Source organism: Asterias rubens, chromosome 9 (genome assembly GCF_902459465.1).
Source record: "Asterias rubens chromosome 9, eAstRub1.3, whole genome shotgun sequence".
Classification (NCBI taxonomy): domain Eukaryota; kingdom Metazoa; phylum Echinodermata; class Asteroidea; order Forcipulatida; family Asteriidae; genus Asterias; species Asterias rubens.
The window spans coordinates 6648728-6670299 of NC_047070.1; the positions used below are offsets into that span (position 1 = coordinate 6648728).

The following is a 21572-nucleotide window of genomic DNA, read 5'->3' on the forward strand; positions in this document are numbered from 1 at the left end:
GATGCTACAACTGATGCTACATCTGATGCTACAACTGATACTACAACTGATACTACAACTGATACTACAACTGATACTACAACTGATGCTACAACTGATGCTACAACTGATACTACAACTGATACTACAACTGATGCTACAACTGATGCTACAACTGATGCTACAACTGATACTACAACTGATACTACAACTGGTGCTACAACTGGTGCTACAACTGATGCTACAACTGATGCTACAACTGATGCTACAACTGATGCTACAACTGGTACTACAACTGGTACTACAACTGATGCTACAACTGATGCTACAACTGATGCTACAACTGATGCTACAACTGATGCTACAACTGATGCTACAACTGATGCTACAACTGATGCTACAACTGATGCTACAACTGGTACTACAACTGGTGCTACAACTGATGCTACAACTGATGCTACAACTGATGCTACATCTGATGCTACAACTGATGCTACTACTGATGCTACAACTGATGCTACAACTGGTGCTACAACTGGTGCTACAACTGGTGCTACAACTGATGCTACAACTGATGCTACAACTGATGCTACAACTGATGCTACAACTGATGCTACAACTGATGCTACAACTGATGCTACAACTGATGCTACAACTGATGCTACAACTGATGCTAAAACTGATGCTACAACTGATGCTACAACTGATGCTACAACTGATGCTACAACTGGTGCTACAACTGGTGCTACAACTGGTGCTACAACTGGTGCTACAACTGGTACTACAACTGATGCTACAACTGGTGCTACAACTGGTGCTACAACTGATGCTACAACTGATGCTACAACTGATGCTACAACTGATGCTACAACTGATGCTACAACTGGTGCTACAACTGATGCTACAACTGATGCTACAACTGGTACTACAACTGATGCTACAACTGATGCTACAACTGATGCTACAACTGATGCTACAACTGATGCTACAACTGATGCTACAACTGATGCTACAACTGATGCTACAACTGATGCTACATCTGATGCTACAACTGATACTACAACTGATGCTACAACTGATGCTACAACTGATGCTACAACTGATGCTACAACTGATACTACAACTGATACTACAACTGATACTACAACTGATGCTACAACTGATGCTACAACTGATGCTACAACTGATGCTACAACTGGTACTACAACTGGTACTACAACTGGTACTACAACTGATGCTACAACTGATGCTACAACTGATGCTACAACTGGTACTACAACTGGTTCTACAACTGATGCTACAACTGGTACTACAACTGATACTACAACTGATACTACAACTGATACTACAACTGATACTACAACTGATACTACAACTGATACTACAACTGATACTACAACTGATACTACAACTGATACTACAACTGATGCTACAACTGATGCTACAACTGATGCTACAACTGATACTACAACTGATACTACAACTGATGCTACAACTGATGCTACAACTGATGCTACAACTGATGCTACAACTGATGCTACAACTGATGCTACAACTGATGCTACAACTGATGCTACAACTGATGCTACAACTGATGCTACAACTGATACTACAACTGATACTACAACTGATGCTACAACTGATACTACAACTGATACTACAACTGATACTACAACTGATACTACAACTGATGCTACAACTGATGCTACAACTGATACTACAACTGATGCTACAACTGATGCTACAACTGATGCTACAACTGATGCTACAACTGATGCTACAACTGATGCTAAAACTGATACTAAAACTGATACTACAACTGGTACTACAACTGATGCTACAACTGATGCTACAACTGATGCTACAACTGATGCTACAACTGATGCTACAACTGATGCTACAACTGATGCTACAACTGATGCTACAACTGATGCTACAACTGATGCTACAACTGATGCTACAACTGATGCTACAACTGATGCTACAACTGATGCTACAACTGATGCTACAACTGATACTACAACTGATACTACAACTGATGCTACAACTGATACTACAACTGATGCTACAACTGATACTACAACTGATACTACAACTGATACTACAACTGATACTACAACTGATACTACAACTGATGCTACAACTGATGCTAACAACTGATACTACAACTGATGCTACAACTGATACTACAACTGATACTACAACTGTTACTACAACTGATGCTACAACTGATACTACAACTGATACTACAACTGATGCTACAACTGATACTACAACTGATGCTACAACTGATGCTACAACTGATGCTACAACTGATGCTACAACTGATGCTACAACTGATGCTACAACTGATGCTACAACTGATGCTACAACTGATGCTACAACTGATGCTACAACTGATGCTACAACTGATGCTACAACTGATACTACAACTGATACTACAACTGATACTACAACTGATGCTACAACTGATGCTAACAACTGATGCTACAACTGATGCTACAACTGATACTACAACTGATACTACAACTGTTACTACAACTGATGCTACAACTGATGCTACAACTGATGCTACAACTGATGCTACAACTGATGCTACAACTGATGCTACAACTGATGCTACAACTGATGCTACAACTGATGCTACAACTGATGCTACAACTGATGCTACAACTGATGCTACAACTGATGCTACAACTGATGCTACAACTGATGCTACAACTGATGCTACAACTGATGCTACAACTGATGCTACAACTGATGCTACAACTGATGCTACAACTGATGCTACAACTGATGCTACAACTGCTGCTACAACTGCTGCCACAACTGATGCCACAACTGATGCCACAACTGATGCCACAACTGATGCCACAACTGATGCCACAACTGATGCCACAACTGATGCCACAACTGATGCCACAACTGATGCCACAACTGATGCCACAACTGATGCCACAACTGATGCCACAACTGATGCCACAACTGATGCCACAACTGATGCCACAACTGATACTACAACAGCAACAGCAACAGCAACAGCTGTAATAAATAATAATAATTAATAATAATTAATAATAATAATAATAATTAATAATAATAACCGAATTTGTAAAGCGCCTTTTCCAAAGGATGCAAAGCGCTAAAATGCGTTAACCGCGGACCGGCGGAAGAGTTGCATGCCTGGAGCATTATGTTTGAAATATGAGACCCAAGGACGCCTCTCATTGAACAGACTTATAAGAAACCTCAAATATTTCCACACAGTTTTAAATTGAAATGGATGTCCACAGGCCAATAATGAAATTGTAAGATACAACAGACTTTTATTATGGTGTGGCCATCTTGATTTTCTTCCATGGAAATCAATGTAACCAAACCAAGGCTGGAAGATGTATGGTCTGGTTCCTTTTTGTACAATGAGTATTAGCATTCAATACTGTTGGGTCATTCCATGTCAAATCAACCAGTGGTCCCCAGGTGACCCCCTCAGATTTTGATGAAACTTCATCAGAATGATTGGATGTGGCTCAAATGAACACATACAAAAAAGCTAAGTCATACTCCATGTCGTTTTCGAGATATGATCCTTTGAAATTTGGTCGAGGCGGCCATTTTGTGCGCGCGAGAGTCGCAAAATGTGGTTTTTGTGATAATTTCCGACTTTGAAAACTCATAATTTAGATTTTGTACCAGGTAGAGAGCTCAAACTTTGTATTCCATCGTACTTTTTGCCAAATTTCATGAATCTGCACTCAATTTAAATGTATCTCCTTTAATTTTCTAGTTATGGTCACCCAAAGTAGGCACTTGAATCAGCCGAAAATGTTTTTTGTGATAATTGGGGTCACCCTGTGCCCACATGAGGGGTCAAATGAAACCTATATTCCCTAGTTATTATCTATGGGTGCATGTCTTTACCCATAAGCAATTATAAGCTCACCAATGCATTCATTTAGAAATAGCATGGACCCAAAGTTGGTTACAGCCAGAAAAAGGTCAAAAAGACCCCGCCCGTCTTGACCCCGGTTGACCCCGCGATCAATTGAAACACTTTTTGAAATTGATACCAGTTAAACATATATATTATATCTACTTATACACCAATTTTCAGCTTTGGCACTCAACTCCTTCATGGTGTGGTGGCAATTTGAATATTATATGTTTTTGGCACATTTTATGGTAATATCATACAGTATACATGTACATGTACATTCATGTACACATGTACAATACATGGTAATATATGTTTGAAGCTTGTGTAACTGTTTTTGTTCTGGCTAGCAAAAAAGTAAGTTTATTTGTGTTATTGTTTTTAGAAATGGGTTGATGATGCATGTTTTCAACTGCAATAAATAATTTAAGACAGGTACCTCAAAGTGCTGCAAAAATCTCCTAAACACACACCAAATATTGGAACCATACCCCAGTATGGAACCATACCCCAGTATACCGTGTGGAGTTTCACTTGAAACATGGATCAAACCACACAATACAAATTAAATCTGCCAGTACTTAACACTCACTGTCTGTCATATTCTTCTCTGGTTTATACCCAACCCCAGTCCCCTTTGTTTCCTCCATGCTATATACATGTTTATGCTGGTTAAACTTTCCAATCACATGGTTACCTCATTTGCATAAACGCTGGTATTACTTTCCATACACTACTTTTTTAGAACAATTTCTCTAATGTGTATCACATGCAAACACTACTTTCTCAAACAAAATATGTACTTGTGTATAATGCAGACACCACAGATGCCAATGCATTGGTGTTACTTTTTGCTAGCCAGAAAAAATAAGTTACACAAGCTTCAAACATTTATTACCATGTGTTGTATGTGTACATGAATGTACATTGTCACAGAAAAATGCAAATGCTTGGAGGTTTATGAATATTCATTCCTTTCCTTCTTAGATATTGCCTAAATTTATTCAAGTTCTTTTTAACTTTGTGTAAATATTCATGAAGGGCTTGGTGCCAGGACCCAATTGGCCATGGTTGTTTGGGGTCAATATTAATTATTCATTATGCACACTTTTGACCTAGAGGGGATACCCCAACATGAGGAGCAGTGAACCTCAAGTTTAACCTTTCAGCTTATTTGCATAATCTTGGGGGTAAGTGTATCATAACAAAGGATCAGGGTGTCGGCTCATAGACTGTAGATAGAAGTGTGTGTGAAGTATATGAGAAAGGATAGTGGGAAGAATTCAGTTGAGTCTCCAGTGGTGAAGAGTACATGCCATTTTATTCTGCTGCTCTGCTGTTATGCTGCTATTTGTACATATATAGGTACAAGCTGTTCCTTAAATAATATTAAGTGAACATTTTCTGCGAGCCAGAATATATTTTTGCAGCCAGTTTAAATTGATGCCAGCTGAGTGCGGAGGGTGTGATTTACCCACCCAATATTGAACTTTGGCAACAAGGGAGACAGGTTGGACGACCCGATCAACAACCGTAAGTTCAATCCTTTTTATTATCATTTTATGGAAGAACCGAGTGTATAGAAGTGTTGGAGTTAACTGAAAACCCAAGTAAGGAAGTTCTATAGTTGTGTTTGATTTAAAAGAAAACCTAAGCAAGGTATTGATAAGTTTGAAGTGCCGTTGAGCTAATTTGAGCTGAGGTGTCTAGGAACACGGGGAAAGTAACCCATCAAATATTAAGATTGACGATCTTTAATGTGGTGCATATTGGAGTTTAAACTCAAACTGAAGTTATTTATGAAGGATTGTGTATTATTATCAAATGGCCGAAATTATGGCAAAGTGTGTTTCATATGACTTTTCAGATGGCCTTTATGGGAGTGTGAAGGGCGGGCGCAAGAAGACGCACCCAAGTGTAACTTTCAGTTGTGTTATATGAACATCCCACCCCTGCATGGAGTGGAAGTGAGACGACGTGAGTCAGAGTTGTACGGCGAGGGGGAACGTACGCCCACCATCGTGAGAGAGGATTCGCTGGATGGGCAAGTTTCGAGTATACAGCAAAGAGTGAACTGTGAACAATAGTAATAATTCCCCTCGGCCAAGTAATTTATTGCGAGTAAAGTGGGCGTCCCAAGGTGTGGGGACAGACGACAAAAGGAAGTCAACGAGGAGACATTTTAGTTTTGGGAAGTGATAAACGAGATATTTTGAAGAACGGTGGTGGGGGATATTCATCCTCAGTTGGGAATTTATTTAACGCACTTAAGTTTGTATTGAGAATACTCCTGTGGGAACAAGGTGCTCTTTTTTTCTTTAATTGTAGAGCCTAAGTGGGGCTTAAGATAATCGTGGGGTTTTACTCGAGCTCGAGGGAGATTTGGGGATTGTAATTAGTTAAATACGCAAGTGTATATAGATTGATTGGTGCGGGAATTGATTTGTTTTATAATAAAGTATAGTACCAATGCAAGAAATTGTCTTTCACGTATTATTTATTGTAGTTTGAATTCGGGAGGCGGATCGGTTACCCTGTGTTCTGACAATTTGGGGGCTTGTCCGGGAGTTGAAATTAACACACCAGAACAAAAACCGGTTCCACGAGTTCACGCATTACAATGAGTGATATGAGATTTACTATTTGTTTACTGTATTTGAATAAGTGAGATGTGATTAATATTAAAGTGTTTTAAGATTTTTCTCTCGTTACAGATCGATGCATCTAACCTGTCTCACACGTCAGCCAAAGTTAGTTCCAACTAATGCGTTGCTGCTGCTGCTTTTAGCTGCGTTCGTATGCATAGGCGAGCGGTGTGTGAACGCATCCACCATGGATAAGTGGCTAGAGCTAGGTAAAGATATAGGTCTGACGGGGCAAGGTTTGCTAGATTTTGTGAGAGAAAGAGAAGCAATAGCCAGAGAGGAGAGAGTGAAGATGCTAGAACTTAGAAGGTACGAAAAAGAGATAGTGGAGACACAATTACAGGTGAAACAGCTGGAAGCACAAACCGGTCAGGTACATGTAAGTAACACTAGTGAGGATAAGAAACCCAAAAATGTTTGTAGGACACCCAAACTGCCTATTTTTCATGATGAAAAAGACGATTTGGATGCTTACATTCACAGATTTGAGAGGTACGCCTCAGCTGCAGGATGGAAGAAGGAAGACTGGGCTGTTAACCTAAGTGCTTTACTAACAGGGAAGGCCTTATTCACTTATACTAGACTCGGGGGACACGAAGCCAATGATTACAATGCTGTCAAGTCTGCTCTTTTTAAACAGTACAATTTGACTGAAGATGGGTTTAGAGCCAAACTCCGAGCAGCTAGACCAGAGCAGGTTGAATCTGCCATACAATTTGCGGCACGTATAGAGAACTATTTTGATAGGTGGATAGATTTAGCTGGTATTGTAGAAAATTATGCTGATCTAAGGAATCTAATCTTGCAAGAACAGTTTATTTATGGTTGTGGTCAGGATCTTGCTATCTTTTTGAAGGAAAGGAAGCCAGAGGCTCTGGACGACATGGCTAAGTTAGCAGAGAAGTTCGTCGAGGCAAGGGGCTCTACCTTCGGCAGAGTTAACCAACAGATGCCACAAAGACAGTCGTTCCAACACCCACAGACCAGAGTAAGGAAACCAGAAGTGGCTAACCATCCGCAACAGAAAGAACGGGCTCCAAGTTCTTATCAACATCAGCAACAACGACCAGCATTTCAACCCTTCACCGAGAGGACTTGTTACATATGTCAAAAGAAGGGGCACATTGCAAAGGATTGCAGGTATCGGCCAGCCCAGGTGACTAGAGCATCAAGCATGTTAACAAGGGAAGATGGCGACCAACCACAAGAGGCCAATGAAGAATCTCCGCAGATTGACTCAAATGGTAAGTGCTCCTGTAGCTGTAAGACTAAGAGTTTAGCTGAAACAGTTGCCTGCATGGTTACCAATAGAACAAGCGATCTCCAAAACTGTTGTCGACAAGATGATCAAGTGATTTTACAATGTGGTCATACTCTCCCTATCATGAGTGCTGCTTGTCGTGATCAAGGACAGTTGGGCATGCCTGTCAAGACTGGTAAAATAGGAAATACCAAAGTGTCCGTCCTTAGAGATAGTGGGTGCAGTGGGATTGTTGTAAGACGCTCTTTAATATCTGATGATCAACTTACAGGAGAACAGAGGGTTTGCGTTCTGATTGATGGTACAGTCAGGAAAGTACCGGTTGCTGATATTAATGTAAACACTCCTTTTTTCACTGGCAGAGTAAAGGCTCTTTGTATGCAGAACCCTGTGTATGATCTAATCCTGGGTAATATCACAGGTGCCCGTGAACCATCTGATCCCGATCCCAGCTGGAAAGGAGATACAGGAGATCGAGTTGAGAAGGTTAGCATCAATCATCACCACGAAATCACCTCAGCTGTTCAAACCAGGGCTCAACATGAGAGAGAGGGTAAGCCTAGAAAATGTCTGAAGGTGCCTAGTACTTTGACCGAGTTAGTTACTACCAAAGAGCTTCAAGAAGAGCAACAGAAGGATGAGAGTCTTAAGCGGTGTAGGGAACTCGTTACGGAAGGCCAACAGAAAGTGACCAAGCAAGGCAACACATCAAATTTCCTCATGCATAAGGGTATCATGTATAGAAAATTTCAATCTCCTAGAGTTGAGCATAATAACATCTTTCACCAAGTTGTTGTTCCTTTAAGATTTCGAGTACAAGTCATGAAGCTGGCACACGAGTCCCTTCTTGGTGGACACCAAGGTGTGCAGCAAACTACAGACAGAGTCATGACCAATTTCTTCTGGCCTGGCGTTCAATCTGACCTCAAACGATTCATCCGATCTTGTGACATATGTCAACGCACCTTTCCCAAAGGAAGAGTTACACGAGTTCCACTTGGTGATATGCCCCTCATCGAAACACCCTTCCAGAGAGTAGCAGTTGATATTGTCGGACCGATCTTTCCATCTACAGATAAAGGTAATCGTTACATACTCACTATTGTTGACTACGCAACCAGGTACCCAGAGGCAGTGGCAATGAAGAACATTGAAACAACTACAGTGGCCGAAGCACTAGTTGAGGTGTTTAGTCGTGTGGGTGTTCCAAGGGAAGTGTTAAGCGACCAAGGGACCCAATTCACTTCAAGCCTGATGCGTGAGGTCAGCAGACTACTATCTATCAAGCAGTTGACAACCACACCCTACCACCCAGCCTGCAATGGATTGGTCGAGCGCTTCAATGGTACTCTAAAGCAGATGCTACGAAGGATGTCCGCTGAAAGACCAAAGGATTGGGACAGGTATCTTGCAGCACTACTCTTTGCATACCGAGAAGCACCGCAGGCAAGTTTAGGTTTTGCGCCATTTGAACTGATCTACGGTAGAACAGTGCGGGGGCCAATGTCTATTTTGAAGGAATTGTGGACGGGTCAAGTTGAAGAGCCTGAAGTCAGAACCACGTACCAGTATGTGTTAGACCTAAGAGAACGACTCGAAAACACCTGTAAGATGGCACACGAACAGCTGAAGAAAGCCAAAGTACGACAGAAAAAGTACTACAACCAGAAAAGCAAGGACAGAAATTTCACAGTCGGAGATTATGTACTTCTCCTTCTACCCACGGACTCAAACAAGCTTCTTCTACAATGGAAGGGTCCTTTCCCAATTGTAGCCAAAGTAAGTCGTACAGATTACCAGATTAATATCGGGGATAAAGTTCGTACATTCCATGCTAACCTCCTTAAGCTTTATGTCCACCGTGAATCCCAGACGCAGAAGCCAGACGTCGATCAGAAGAGTGAGTCAGTTGTAGTCAATGCAGCATTGGTCGATGATGAACCACACAGTCAAGAGGAACCAGCATCGGATGAACTCCTTCTGTCTCCAGCATTAACACCCAAAGAAACAACGGCAGATGTAGAGGTAAGCAATGAGTTAACCCCTAGTCAGTCAGTAGAAGTAGAGGAATTGTTGTCCCAGTTCTCAGATGTACTCACTGATATGCCGGGCAGAACTACCCTAGGAGAACACGAGATTAGACTTACTTCTGATGAACCAGTCAGACTCAAACCATACCCCTTAGCCTTTGCACTTCGAGACACTGTCAAAAATGAGATTTCAGAGATGCAGAAGTTAGGTGTCATTGAACCATGTGACTCTCCCTATTCATCTCCCATTGTGCTAGTGACCAAGAAAGATAAGAGTATGAGATTTTGCATTGATTTTCGAGCATTGAATAGGATTACAGTCTTCGATGCAGAACCAATACCAGACCAAGACGAAATTTTTGCCAAACTCTCACAGGACAAGTACTTTAGTAAGCTAGACTTAACCAAAGGATACTGGCAAGTGCCATTAAAGATGGAATCTAGACCAGCTACATCTTTCATAACCCCCCATGGTTTGTTTCAATTTTGTGTTATGCCTTTTGGGCTTGTAAATGCTCCTGCTACTTTCAGCCGAATCATGAGAAGGATGCTCCAAGGCCTCAAGAACACCGATAACTTCATCGATGACATACTAGTCCACACCACTACCTGGGAGGATCATCTAGAGGCATTAACGGAACTCTTCCATCGACTAAGGTCCGGAGGACTAAATGCAAAACCCAGCAAGTGCAAAATTGGTTTCCAGTCTCTCGATTTCTTGGGTCATGTGGTGAGTAACAGTCTAATGAAGCCCCAACCCGACAAGTTGCAAAGCATTAGAGACGCCAAACAACCTGAGACTAAGAAACAGTTGCGTTCCTTCCTTGGACTGGCTGGATACTACCGCCGCTTCATCCCAAATTTTGCCGCCATAGCAGTCCCCTTGACGGATCTGACGAAGAAGAAGGAGCCGAACCAGATTAAGTGGGGAGACAACCAGGAGAGGTCCTTCAGTACTTTGAAGAATAAAATCACCGTAGCTCCAATCTTGCAACTTCCAGATTGCTCTAAGTCATTCACTCTTCGTACTGACGCGTCCAATATGGGTATTGGCGCAGTTCTCCTTCAAGAACGAGATGAGGAAGATGGTCTGTTTCCAGTAGCCTATGCAAGCCGAAAGCTGCTACAGAGGGAAAAGGCCTACGCAACCATCGAGAAGGAATGTTTAGCAGTCATATGGGGTATACAGAAATTTGACACATATCTCTACGGGCAAGAATTTCTGCTACAAACTGACCACCAGTCCCTGATTTATTTGCAACGGGCCAAGATGGCCAACTCAAGAGTGATGCGCTGGGCGTTGGCCCTTCAACCCTATAGGTTCAGGATTGAGTCAATCAAGGGAGTTGATAACGTCGGGGCTGATTTTCTGAGTCGGAATAGTACAGTAGATTAAGGTGACCTGAAAAGGTAAGAATCCTCATATCAAGAAACTGATTTGGTTTTGTTGTTTTTTTTTATCTGTATAATAATTCTATAACATGTGGAAAATGTACTTTGCCCTCGCAAATACATTTTTTTTTAAGGAGGGAGTGAAATGTCACAGAAAAATGCAAATGCTTGGAGGTTTATGAATATTCATTCCTTTCCTTCTTAGATATTGCCTAAATTTATTCAAGTTCTTTTTAACTTTGTGTAAATATTCATGAAGGGCTTGGTGCCAGGACCCAATTGGCCATGGTTGTTTGGGGTCAATATTAATTATTCATTATGCACACTTTTGACCTAGAGGGGATACCCCAACATGAGGAGCAGTGAACCTCAAGTTTAACCTTTCAGCTTATTTGCATAATCTTGGGGGTAAGTGTATCATAACAAAGGATCAGGGTGTCGGCTCATAGACTGTAGATAGAAGTGTGTGTGAAGTATATGAGAAAGGATAGTGGGAAGAATTCAGTTGAGTCTCCAGTGGTGAAGAGTACATGCCATTTTATTCTGCTGCTCTGCTGTTATGCTGCTATTTGTACATATATAGGTACAAGCTGTTCCTTAAATAATATTTAGTGAACATTTTCTGCGAGCCAGAATATATTTTTGCAGCCAGTTTAAATTGATGCCAGCTGAGTGCGGAGGGTGTGATTTACCCACCCAATATTGAACTTTGGCAACAAGGGAGACAGGTTGGACGACCCGATCAACAACCGTAAGTTCAATCCTTTTTATTATCATTTTCATGGAAGAACCGAGTGTATAGAAGTGTTGGAGTTAACTGAAAACCCAAGTAAGGAAGTTCTATAGTTGTGTTTGATTTAAAAGAAAACCTAAGCAAGGTATTGATAAGTTTGAAGTGCCGTTGAGCTAATTTGAGCTGAGGTGTCTAGGAACACGGGGAAAGTAACCCATCAAATATTAAGATTGACGATCTTTAATGTGGTGCATATTGGAGTTTAAACTCAAACTGAAGTTATTTATGAAGGATTGTGTATTATTATCAAATGGCCGAAATTATGGCAAAGTGTGTTTCATATGACTTTTCAGATGGCCTTTATGGGAGTGTGAAGGGCGGGCGCAAGAAGACGCACCCAAGTGTAACTTTCAGTTGTGTTATATGAACATCCCACCCCTGCATGGAGTGGAAGTGAGACGACGTGAGTCAGAGTTGTACGGCGAGGGGGAACGTACGCCCACCATCGTGAGAGAGGATTCGCTGGATGGGCAAGTTTCGAGTATACAGCAAAGAGTGAACTGTGAACAATAGTAATAATTCCCCTCGGCCAAGTAATTTATTGCGAGTAAAGTGGGCGTCCCAAGGTGTGGGGACAGACGACAAAAGGAAGTCAACGAGGAGACATTTTAGTTTTGGGAAGTGATAAACGAGATATTTTGAAGAACGGTGGTGGGGGATATTCATCCTCAGTTGGGAATTTATTTAACGCACTTAAGTTTGTATTGAGAATACTCCTGTGGGAACAAGGTGCTCTTTTTTTCTTTAATTGTAGAGCCTAAGTGGGGCTTAAGATAATCGTGGGGTTTTACTCGAGCTCGAGGGAGATTTGGGGATTGTAATTAGTTAAATACGCAAGTGTATATAGATTGATTGGTGCGGGAATTGATTTGTTTTATAATAAAGTATAGTACCAATGCAAGAAATTGTCTTTCACGTATTATTTATTGTAGTTTGAATTCGGGAGGCGGATCGGTTACCCTGTGTTCTGACATACATGTACATGTATACTGTATGATATTACCATAAAATGTGCCAAAAACATATAATATTCAAATTGCCACCACACCATGAAGGAGTTGAGTGCCAAAGCTGAAAATTGGTATATAAGTAGATATAATATATATGTTTAACTGGTATCAATTTCAAAAAATGTTTCAATTGATCGCGGGGTCAACCGGGGTCAAGACGGGGTCTTTTTGACCTTTTTCTGGCTGGAACCAACTTTGGGTCCATGCTATTTCTGAATGAATGCATTGGTGAGCTTATAATTGCTTATGGGTAAAGACATGCACCCATAGATAATAACTAGGGAATATAGGTTTCATTTGACCCCTCATGTGGGCACAGGGTGACCCCAATTATCACAAAAAACACTTTCGGCTGATTAAAGTGCCTACTTTAGGTGACCATAACTAGAAAATTAAAGGAGATACTCTTAAATTGAGTGCAGATTCATGAAATTTGGCAAGAAGTAAGATGGAATACCAAGTTTGAGCTCTCGACCTGGTACAATAACTAAATGATGAGCTTTCAAAGTTGGAAATTATCACAAAAATCACTTTTCGCGTCTTGCGCGAGCACAAAATGGCCGCCTTGACCAAATTTCAATGGGTCATATCTCGAAAACGACATGGAGTATGACTTAGCTTTTTTGTATGTGTTCATTTGAGCCACATCCAATCATTCTGATGAAGTTTCGTCAAAATCTTAGAGGGTCACCTGGGAACTTTTCTGAAAACTGGTTGATTTGACACGGAATGACCCTGTTATTGGATACATTGAACATGACCGATATGATGGCAGTATGATGCAGGTCTCTACTTACTGTTTTCTTTCCTCTCCTCAAGTAGCAGTTGTTTCTCTTGGAATGAGGCCATGAAGACCGACCCCCCTTCCTCCTTGCGCATCTGGAAGGCGCTCTTTTGCCGTTCACTGTACTTTGGAATCCTTTACGAAAAAGAGCAAGACAAAACAAAAGATGGAGAGATGAACTAAGTACATGAAGGGGCATTGCTTGGCAATCAGACCATTGCTGTGCACTAGCGGGTCGTGTGCAGGCGGCAGCGAATGAACCCGAAGAAACCACACGTCCAGACACGTCACTATTTTTGGCAATATGTTTGCTGCCACCATCGGTGAAAGGTGCGCGTGTTTGGGGAAGCCCTGATGTTGCGAATTTTGTTTTTTTCTCAAATACAAGATGAGTGTAAAAATCTAGGAATAAGGTAAGGTACTAAAATACAGATCTTTTAAATGTAGATGGCTGAAGGGGGGTATTTTGTATGGTCTTTAAGCACAAATTATTATGCTAACTGGACTCTGGTTACCAGCCGCTAAAATACCATGTCACACGAACAAATTGTGACTGGTTTCCTGCTCATTTCTGCTTAGCCCCTTAGCAGAAAAATTGTTCAGCAATATTTTCTGCTTAAGCAGCTCTCTCTATGAAATTGGGCCCTGGTCTGGTAAGGGTCACTTCTATGGGGAAAATGTACTTTTGTATTGGAACCTTGAAGAGTGAGGGCACCATAGCCCTAATTAGGACTCTTCCTCTGTACACAGATACAGAGTCCTAATTATTAAGGCCCGTTTCTGGGGCGGAAAATTTTCAAAGCTTCATAACTAAAAATCTTACCTGCAACAAGCCATTTATTTCAACAGATTCACATTCCATTGCGGCATATTTCATATCGAATGAAAAAGTGGTGGCACCATACGGAAACTTTTGTGTATAGTGCCAGTGCAACTGCCACAACTTGTGCCAGCACTTATTAAATTTTACCCTCATGATAATTTTCCGCATGTCGCCACCAATTTATCTAGCGTTAACTAACTCCAAAACCACTGAATTGTTTTCTTACCTGAGAAGAAGGGTTACCACATATGATATGGAAACGTTTCCGTATAAACCTTGTTTTCATCAATTACAACGAGTTAAAGTTCCGTCTCCACCGCTATCGATAAATCCTTTACTTCAGTGCTTGGTCAGCCTTTTTGAATTGGCGCGAAATTGCTATTTGTAAATGAACGTTGAGGGAGACAAACAAGTAAGTCGGTCGTCGAAGAATTAAGTCTTGTCGGTCAGTACAGTCTACCCGCAGGAGTACACTAATCTCCTTTGTTATTTATCTGCAGGGATATGCATCGTTTTTTTCATGCGTGACCTCTATCATGTGTATACTAATTAGTCAAAAGGGCTTGTGGAATTCGGTCATTTTCAGCCTTTTCTGAAAAGTTTCAACCAAAATATTTAAATGTACCAGTAAATTGAAACGAAGAGCATATCTGTCGTCATGTATAAAAACAAGCGGTTCAACTCAAACGCAACAAGATATTTGTTCATACAACACGACAGATATGCTTTCCATTTCAGTGTACTTCTACATTATTTATGTCAATACTTTTCAGATAAGGCCGAAAAAGACTGAATTTCAGAAGCCCTTTGGACTAATTAGTATTCAAACCGAGGTCACGCATGAAAAATCACGCCAACTCGCGCAGAAAAATCACAAAGGAGACTTATTAATGTACTGCGGGTAGACTGCGGTGCCTCTTTGCTTCTGTTGGTTTGACCCCGGCCCAATTTCTTGAAGCAGCTGATAAGCACAAAAAGTAGCCAAGCACAAACAAATAAGCTTACTAGACAAGGTTACCAGCTTAAATTGTATGCCAAAGACGTGTACAATTTGTGACAAGTACTGACCCTGTTCAGTTTTGCTAAGCAGTAAATTTTGAAGCAATATTATTTTCTGCTGACTCAGCTCTATGAATAAGCACATCATAAATAAAATCTTTGACATTGTATTTATTCATCATTATTGATTAAAACTTCATCAAATCCATGGCCACAATTAATTCAAAAGCAAATAAAAAATGGTGTATTATGGTTTGTCATGGATTTGATACTGTGTAGACCGCAGGTATACCTTCAGGAATGCTGGTCATCATCTCGCCACCCAGCAAGCTCGCCACCGCCCCCTGCAAAGTCTCCCCCTAACCGGCTCATCGCACGGGTCGTTACAAAGTTGCCCCCTGACAATGTCGCCCCAAACAATGTCGCCCCCTGGCAAAGTCTCCCCAGAAAATAAGTAAGGATTCTTGCGGTAGTACAATGTGTATTCAATTAATATTGTATTGGAAAGAATATAAAGTAGAGCCTACTGACAATGTCGCCCCCGGCCAATGTCGCCCCCTTACGAAGTCGCCCCCAGAAAATAATTAACTGTTTCTATGGTGGATACTTTGTGGAAATTAAATATTCTTGCGGTAATGGCTTAATTATTGTATTGGAAAGAATATAAGTTAAAGTCTGCTTGAGGAAAAAAGTCATCAATAATAATAAACTCCATGCACAAAGTTCAAATTTTTGGTAAATGATTTTATTAACGTCGCTCAATTTAAATTTTAACACCAAACAAATACTTAATCTGTTTTGGTTTTTTTAACAAATAATATTCATAGGCTAAATAGCAATTACTGAATTACAGATGTAACATTTTACAACAAATCGTAGACTAACTGTTTCTATAGTGGATACTTGGTGGAAAGCTTAATAATGAGTTTCTAAGTGCAAAACTAAAATAACAATGAGAATGATTTTTTGACATTATCTCAGAAGTTAACAATAATCACCGTTTAAAAAAGACATCTTTCTAAAGCATAATTCAGGTGAACTGAAACAAAATGTTAGAAAATGAACTTTCCTTTGCAGTTTGTGTAAGAAAATTTCTACTATTTATTATAGGGGAATTTTACTTGTATCTTATCATACCTCTTTTTTAAATATAATGATAACCCAAACATATTTTTATGGTTCTTACTTTTTTATGAAATATTTCTCATTATAAGTATTGCTTTACTTGATTGGCTTCGCCTCGGATTCCATTTCCCCCCTCGGGTGTACAAAACGCCAGGACCCGTCACAGCTTGCAACAACTGTATAATGTACCCAATTCAATTAGAAGGTCAGGCTCAGTACACAAATCAAAATTTGTCTTTGTAAAAATTCATCACATCTCAATTTTCAACAATAATATTATTTATTAAAACCTTTAAGAAACACATTGCTTTTATATTTGGCTCTTTGGACTGTGAAGTGTTTGTGGACATAAATCTAATTGGGAAACATGTTTTAAAATTATCATTCACACTATTTGCCTCAAAACTGCAAAGTTTTCCATTTACTTTGTGAACTAAAATGTCTGCTAATTTGAGGAGTCCAGAATAATCTTCAACAAAATGGCAGACTGTACTGTTAGCTCAAGAAAGGTATAACAAGAAAACCAAACAATTTTAAGGTATATTTATGTGTGGGTCATTTTTTTTCAAAAATCGAAAAATCTTTCTAACCATGTAGGCCTATTCTTTCCATAGCAAGAACTTCCTATAGCACAAAACACCAAACCCAAATGCAACATGTCCCTTTAAGCATGTGAGGTAATTCAACATTAAAAAAGTCAGGCTCAGTACTTATTATCAAACCTTGTTGAAAATTCATCACATCTCAAATTTCGATCACATTGTCATCAAAACCTTCTCCAAGAGAAACATTGCTGTTAGATTTAACGCTTTGGACTATGACATTATTTGTTACATGTACATGGGCAATTATATCCACACTAATGGGCAAAAACGTGCGACATGGAAAGGGAATGTTGGATAGTCACAAAATTAAGTTTGTTGTCATGTATTTTGGTCTGTGTACATTCAGAAGCAGATGAGGATTGTGGTTAACAAAGAAAGATGCCTGTCTTACAAAGTTATCCCTTTGGTCCATTAGTGTGGAATTGCCCACATGTATGATATGAATATGGGCCCAGTTAAATAAAGCATAAAAGCAAAACAACTTGCTCAGCACAGAAAAGTATTGCTTAACAGAAACAGGTTTCCACCCAAAATAACATAGCAAATAAATTTGTCAAGAGGTGTTTTCTGCATGCCTAACAGCTTTATGAAATAGGGCCTTGGTTGGAAACATGTTTTGGAAGTAGTGTATAATTATCAACACTAAAAGGTGCGTCAAATCTGTGTGGTTTTCCTTATACTTTGTGTTTTGTGGAGTCAAAAATTCTTTTTACTTTGTGAACTAAAATAGTCCGCCATTTTTAGGAGTCCATAATTTGCTTCAACAGAATGACAGACTATGTTACTTAAAGAGAGTATAAAAAGAAAACCAAACAATTTCCAGGTACATGTTTATCTGTGTGGATCATTTATTTATTTATTTTAAAACATATTTTCAACCATATCCATTTCACAGCAAGCACTTTCTAAAGCCCAAAACAGTAACACCCAACTCGAAAGCGACGTGTCCCCTTTAGGCATGGGGGATAATTCAACAATAAAAAGTCGAACTCGGTACTTTTTATCAAACCTTGTTGAAAATTCATCACATCTCAAATTTCAACAATTTCAATCACATAGTCATCAAAACCTTCTTCAAGAGACACATTGCTTTTAGATTTGTGTGTAATTATCAACACCAAGGTGCCTCAAAACTGTGTGGTTTTCCTTTTACTTTGTGTTTTGTGGAGTCAAAAATTCCATAATACTTATACTGTGCACTAAAATAGTCTGCCATTTTGAGGAGTCATGAATTTGCTTCAACAAAAATGGCAGGTTGTGTTATAGTTCAAGAGGGTTACAAGAAAATACAAACGATTTCCAGGTATATTTTTGTGGAAAATTATTTTCTAATTTCAATCATATTGTCAGCAATTTCACGAAGGGCCAAAAAAGCAGCAAAATATGTCTTTTTCGAGAAAACCACGTTTTAAGTTTAGCTAGTTTTGAAACTACTAGTTGGTAGACTATTCAAAATTTAATCTCGGAATTTTTTACATGTCAGGGAAGAAGTGATCCTAAAAACTGTGAGGTTTTCCAAATACTTTGTGAACTATGATGGTCTGCCATTTTGGGGAGTCAAACTACTGCTTCAACAAAATGGCAGATCATGTTAGTTCAAGACGGCCAAGGAAAACTAAACAATTTCCAGGTGTTTTGTGTGGATCATTATTTTCTAAATTTAAAACATCTTTGGATGACAGTAATTTAAGAGCGGCATATAGGGTAGAGACATGGGCCTTCGGTGATACACGTAGATGTTCATCCATGACTGCACAGAGATTTCTGGCTTTCGTTGAGTGGTTTCACAGCACCAACCGTGATGGAAATGACTGGAAGTGGCTGTTGTGAAAATCTTGATGTAAAATGAAGAACTAATGCTTTGCAGCATTAAGCATCATCTTGTTTGCAGTGGCTCTTTGGTGAATGTCCTTGATGCATGCATTGAGTTTCATTAGTACAGTGTTGCAGTCTGGCATAAACATGTGTCCGTGGTCGCCTCATGCTCACATTGTAATGGGGCCGCATTCCTGGAGTCACCCTCCTCATCACCTGTTCTCTTTCAATCTCTCCCAATGTGGAGAAGATGTTATCAAAGTACTGCAAGATAATAAAAAAATCAAATAAAAACAAATAACTAGTAGAAATAATTATTGGTAACCTCACCTCTGTAGGTAATCGAGACTTTCCACCCCCTCAGCTTTATTATGGAAACATAATGAACTTACTTCTGTTTTGTGTTTTAAAAAAAAGGTATGAGTTCACTCTTAATCGCAAAACCTTGGCCAAGGCTAAGGGTGATAATCTAATACTAATATTTACCATTCGGACAACCTCTCATTGAGCCAAATACAGTGATGGCAACCTGCTCCATCATTTGTAAATTAAGGACAAAAGGTCTGGAATCCGGAATTACACAATATCCTCCAGAAAGGGAGATTAAAGTACCCTCCATATTTTTTCATGCGGGATTCAAAGCATCGCACGGTATAGGTGCCTGCCTAGCCTGTGCATGCAGCACAATAGATTTCCCGGTCCAAATAATATGGCCAACTGACCATAAAAAAAATGGATACTCTGAGTTGTTCCGAGCGTTTGTAAGTTGGCCAACATAAGCTAGTTTGAATAAGATTTTACTTTTTTTTGTATACACCATCAGACATGGTTAAAATAACGAGAATGTATGGACCAAATTGCACAGTTTTCGCATGGGGCACTTTCGTAATATTTGCAGGATCTACATGCAGATTTGACATGGTTGTTCTGATGCAATTAACTTTGATCAAAGGTTTTATATAAACACCATCAAAATACCTTCCCTATAGCATCTGCACTCAGGCCTGGAATAACATGCTTGCTACGGAGACCATCGGTCTCCATTGCCCCATGTATTGGCCTTGGTGCCTTCAAAAGTTTCCCACTGAAGTGCCCTTTGCAAAATGCAAATGACCTTGCCCTTCCAACATGAAATTCCAGGCCTGCTCATGAGTCGGTCTACACTGCTGCCCCTTTCAATGTTCGATTTATCTTTTACATAAGGATTTGTTGTGATAATAATTCTGAGCAGTATTACCTGAGCATCCCTTGTCGCTAGGCAACATCTGAGCAGAACACAAACAACTAAAGAGGTTTTCCATCATCTCATTTTCTTATGTGCTTGTCTTGTCATTTCTCTTTTAGACCTGTAAAGAAAACAATTTTGGGTTGAAAAACAAAATTGACTAGAGTGGGACTCGAACTAACCACCTCCAGATTAACGTGTAGACATTTCTACCAACTGTGTCATATATGATCCCTGGCTACACGACAGTTTAAAACGATGTATGTACAAAATAGGGACACCGACATAGGTCTAGATAGCTCAGTTGGTATAGAGTGCTGACACATTAAAGGAACACGTTGCCTTGGATCGGACGAGTGGGTCTATAAAAAGCGTTTGTAACCATTTGTTATAAAATGCATATTGTAAAAAGATGTTTTAAAAGTAGAATACAATGATCCACACATATTTGCGTCGAAGTTGCATGGTTTTCCTTTTACTTTGTGAACTTACACGGTCGGCCATTTATGGGAGTCCAAAATTTGACTCCCATAAATGGCCGATGGTGTTTGTCAACAAGGTATGAAGAAAACTACGAAATTTCGAGGCAACTTTGTGTGGATCATTATATTCTACTTTTAAAACATCTTTCTGATCAATGCATTTTATAACAAACGGTTACAACACTTTTCAAAAACCAGCTCGACCGATCCAAGGCAACGTGCTCCTTTAATCCATTTATTAAAAACATTTATGTTTAAAGTACATGGGTGTCAAATTGCCTGTGTTTCGATGCAAAACATTTCAAATGAATCATGCTTTTATATGATGACCTAAAACTGTATGCAATTAGCATTCCGCAAGATCGAAAAACATTGAGAGGGGACCAGTAGCTCTATCTTGATGCATCTTTTTACAGTACGCTCTGTATAGTCTTCACCATAAGATGGATCAATCACAGGATTAACTTAAAAAAGCAATATAGGATATTTCAAAGTTACACTTCAAGAGGTGTGTTTTGGCGACAGTAACCAATACAAAATTTTGATTATTGGCCTGTGATTAACCGTTGGCTAATTCACCAAAAAATTATTGGTTACAACCGCCAAAACGCACCGCTGGGGTATGATCGCACGAGGCATTCTGATAAAGAAAAACAGTGAAATCATTCAC

General features: G+C 39.8%; 1 protein-coding gene across 1 annotated transcript; it reads left to right on the forward strand.

The window, feature by feature from the left end:
* Window positions 1–4852: 4852 nt before the first annotated feature.
* On the forward strand, window positions 4853–11838 carry LOC117294862. Its single transcript, XM_033777405.1, has 2 exons — window positions 4853–5446; window positions 5781–11838. Exon 2 carries the CDS (start codon window positions 6632–6634, stop codon window positions 11243–11245), a length of 4614 nt encoding a protein of 1537 aa, XP_033633296.1. The 5' UTR covers window positions 4853–5446; window positions 5781–6631; the 3' UTR covers window positions 11246–11838.
* The last annotated feature ends 9734 nt before the right edge of the window (window positions 11839–21572 follow it).

Bases quoted from the DNA above. Each gene is read 5' to 3' on its own strand.
- LOC117294862 (XM_033777405.1), top strand. From the start codon at position 6,632: ATGCATCTAACCTGTCTCACACGTCAGCCAAAGTTAGTTCCAACTAAT.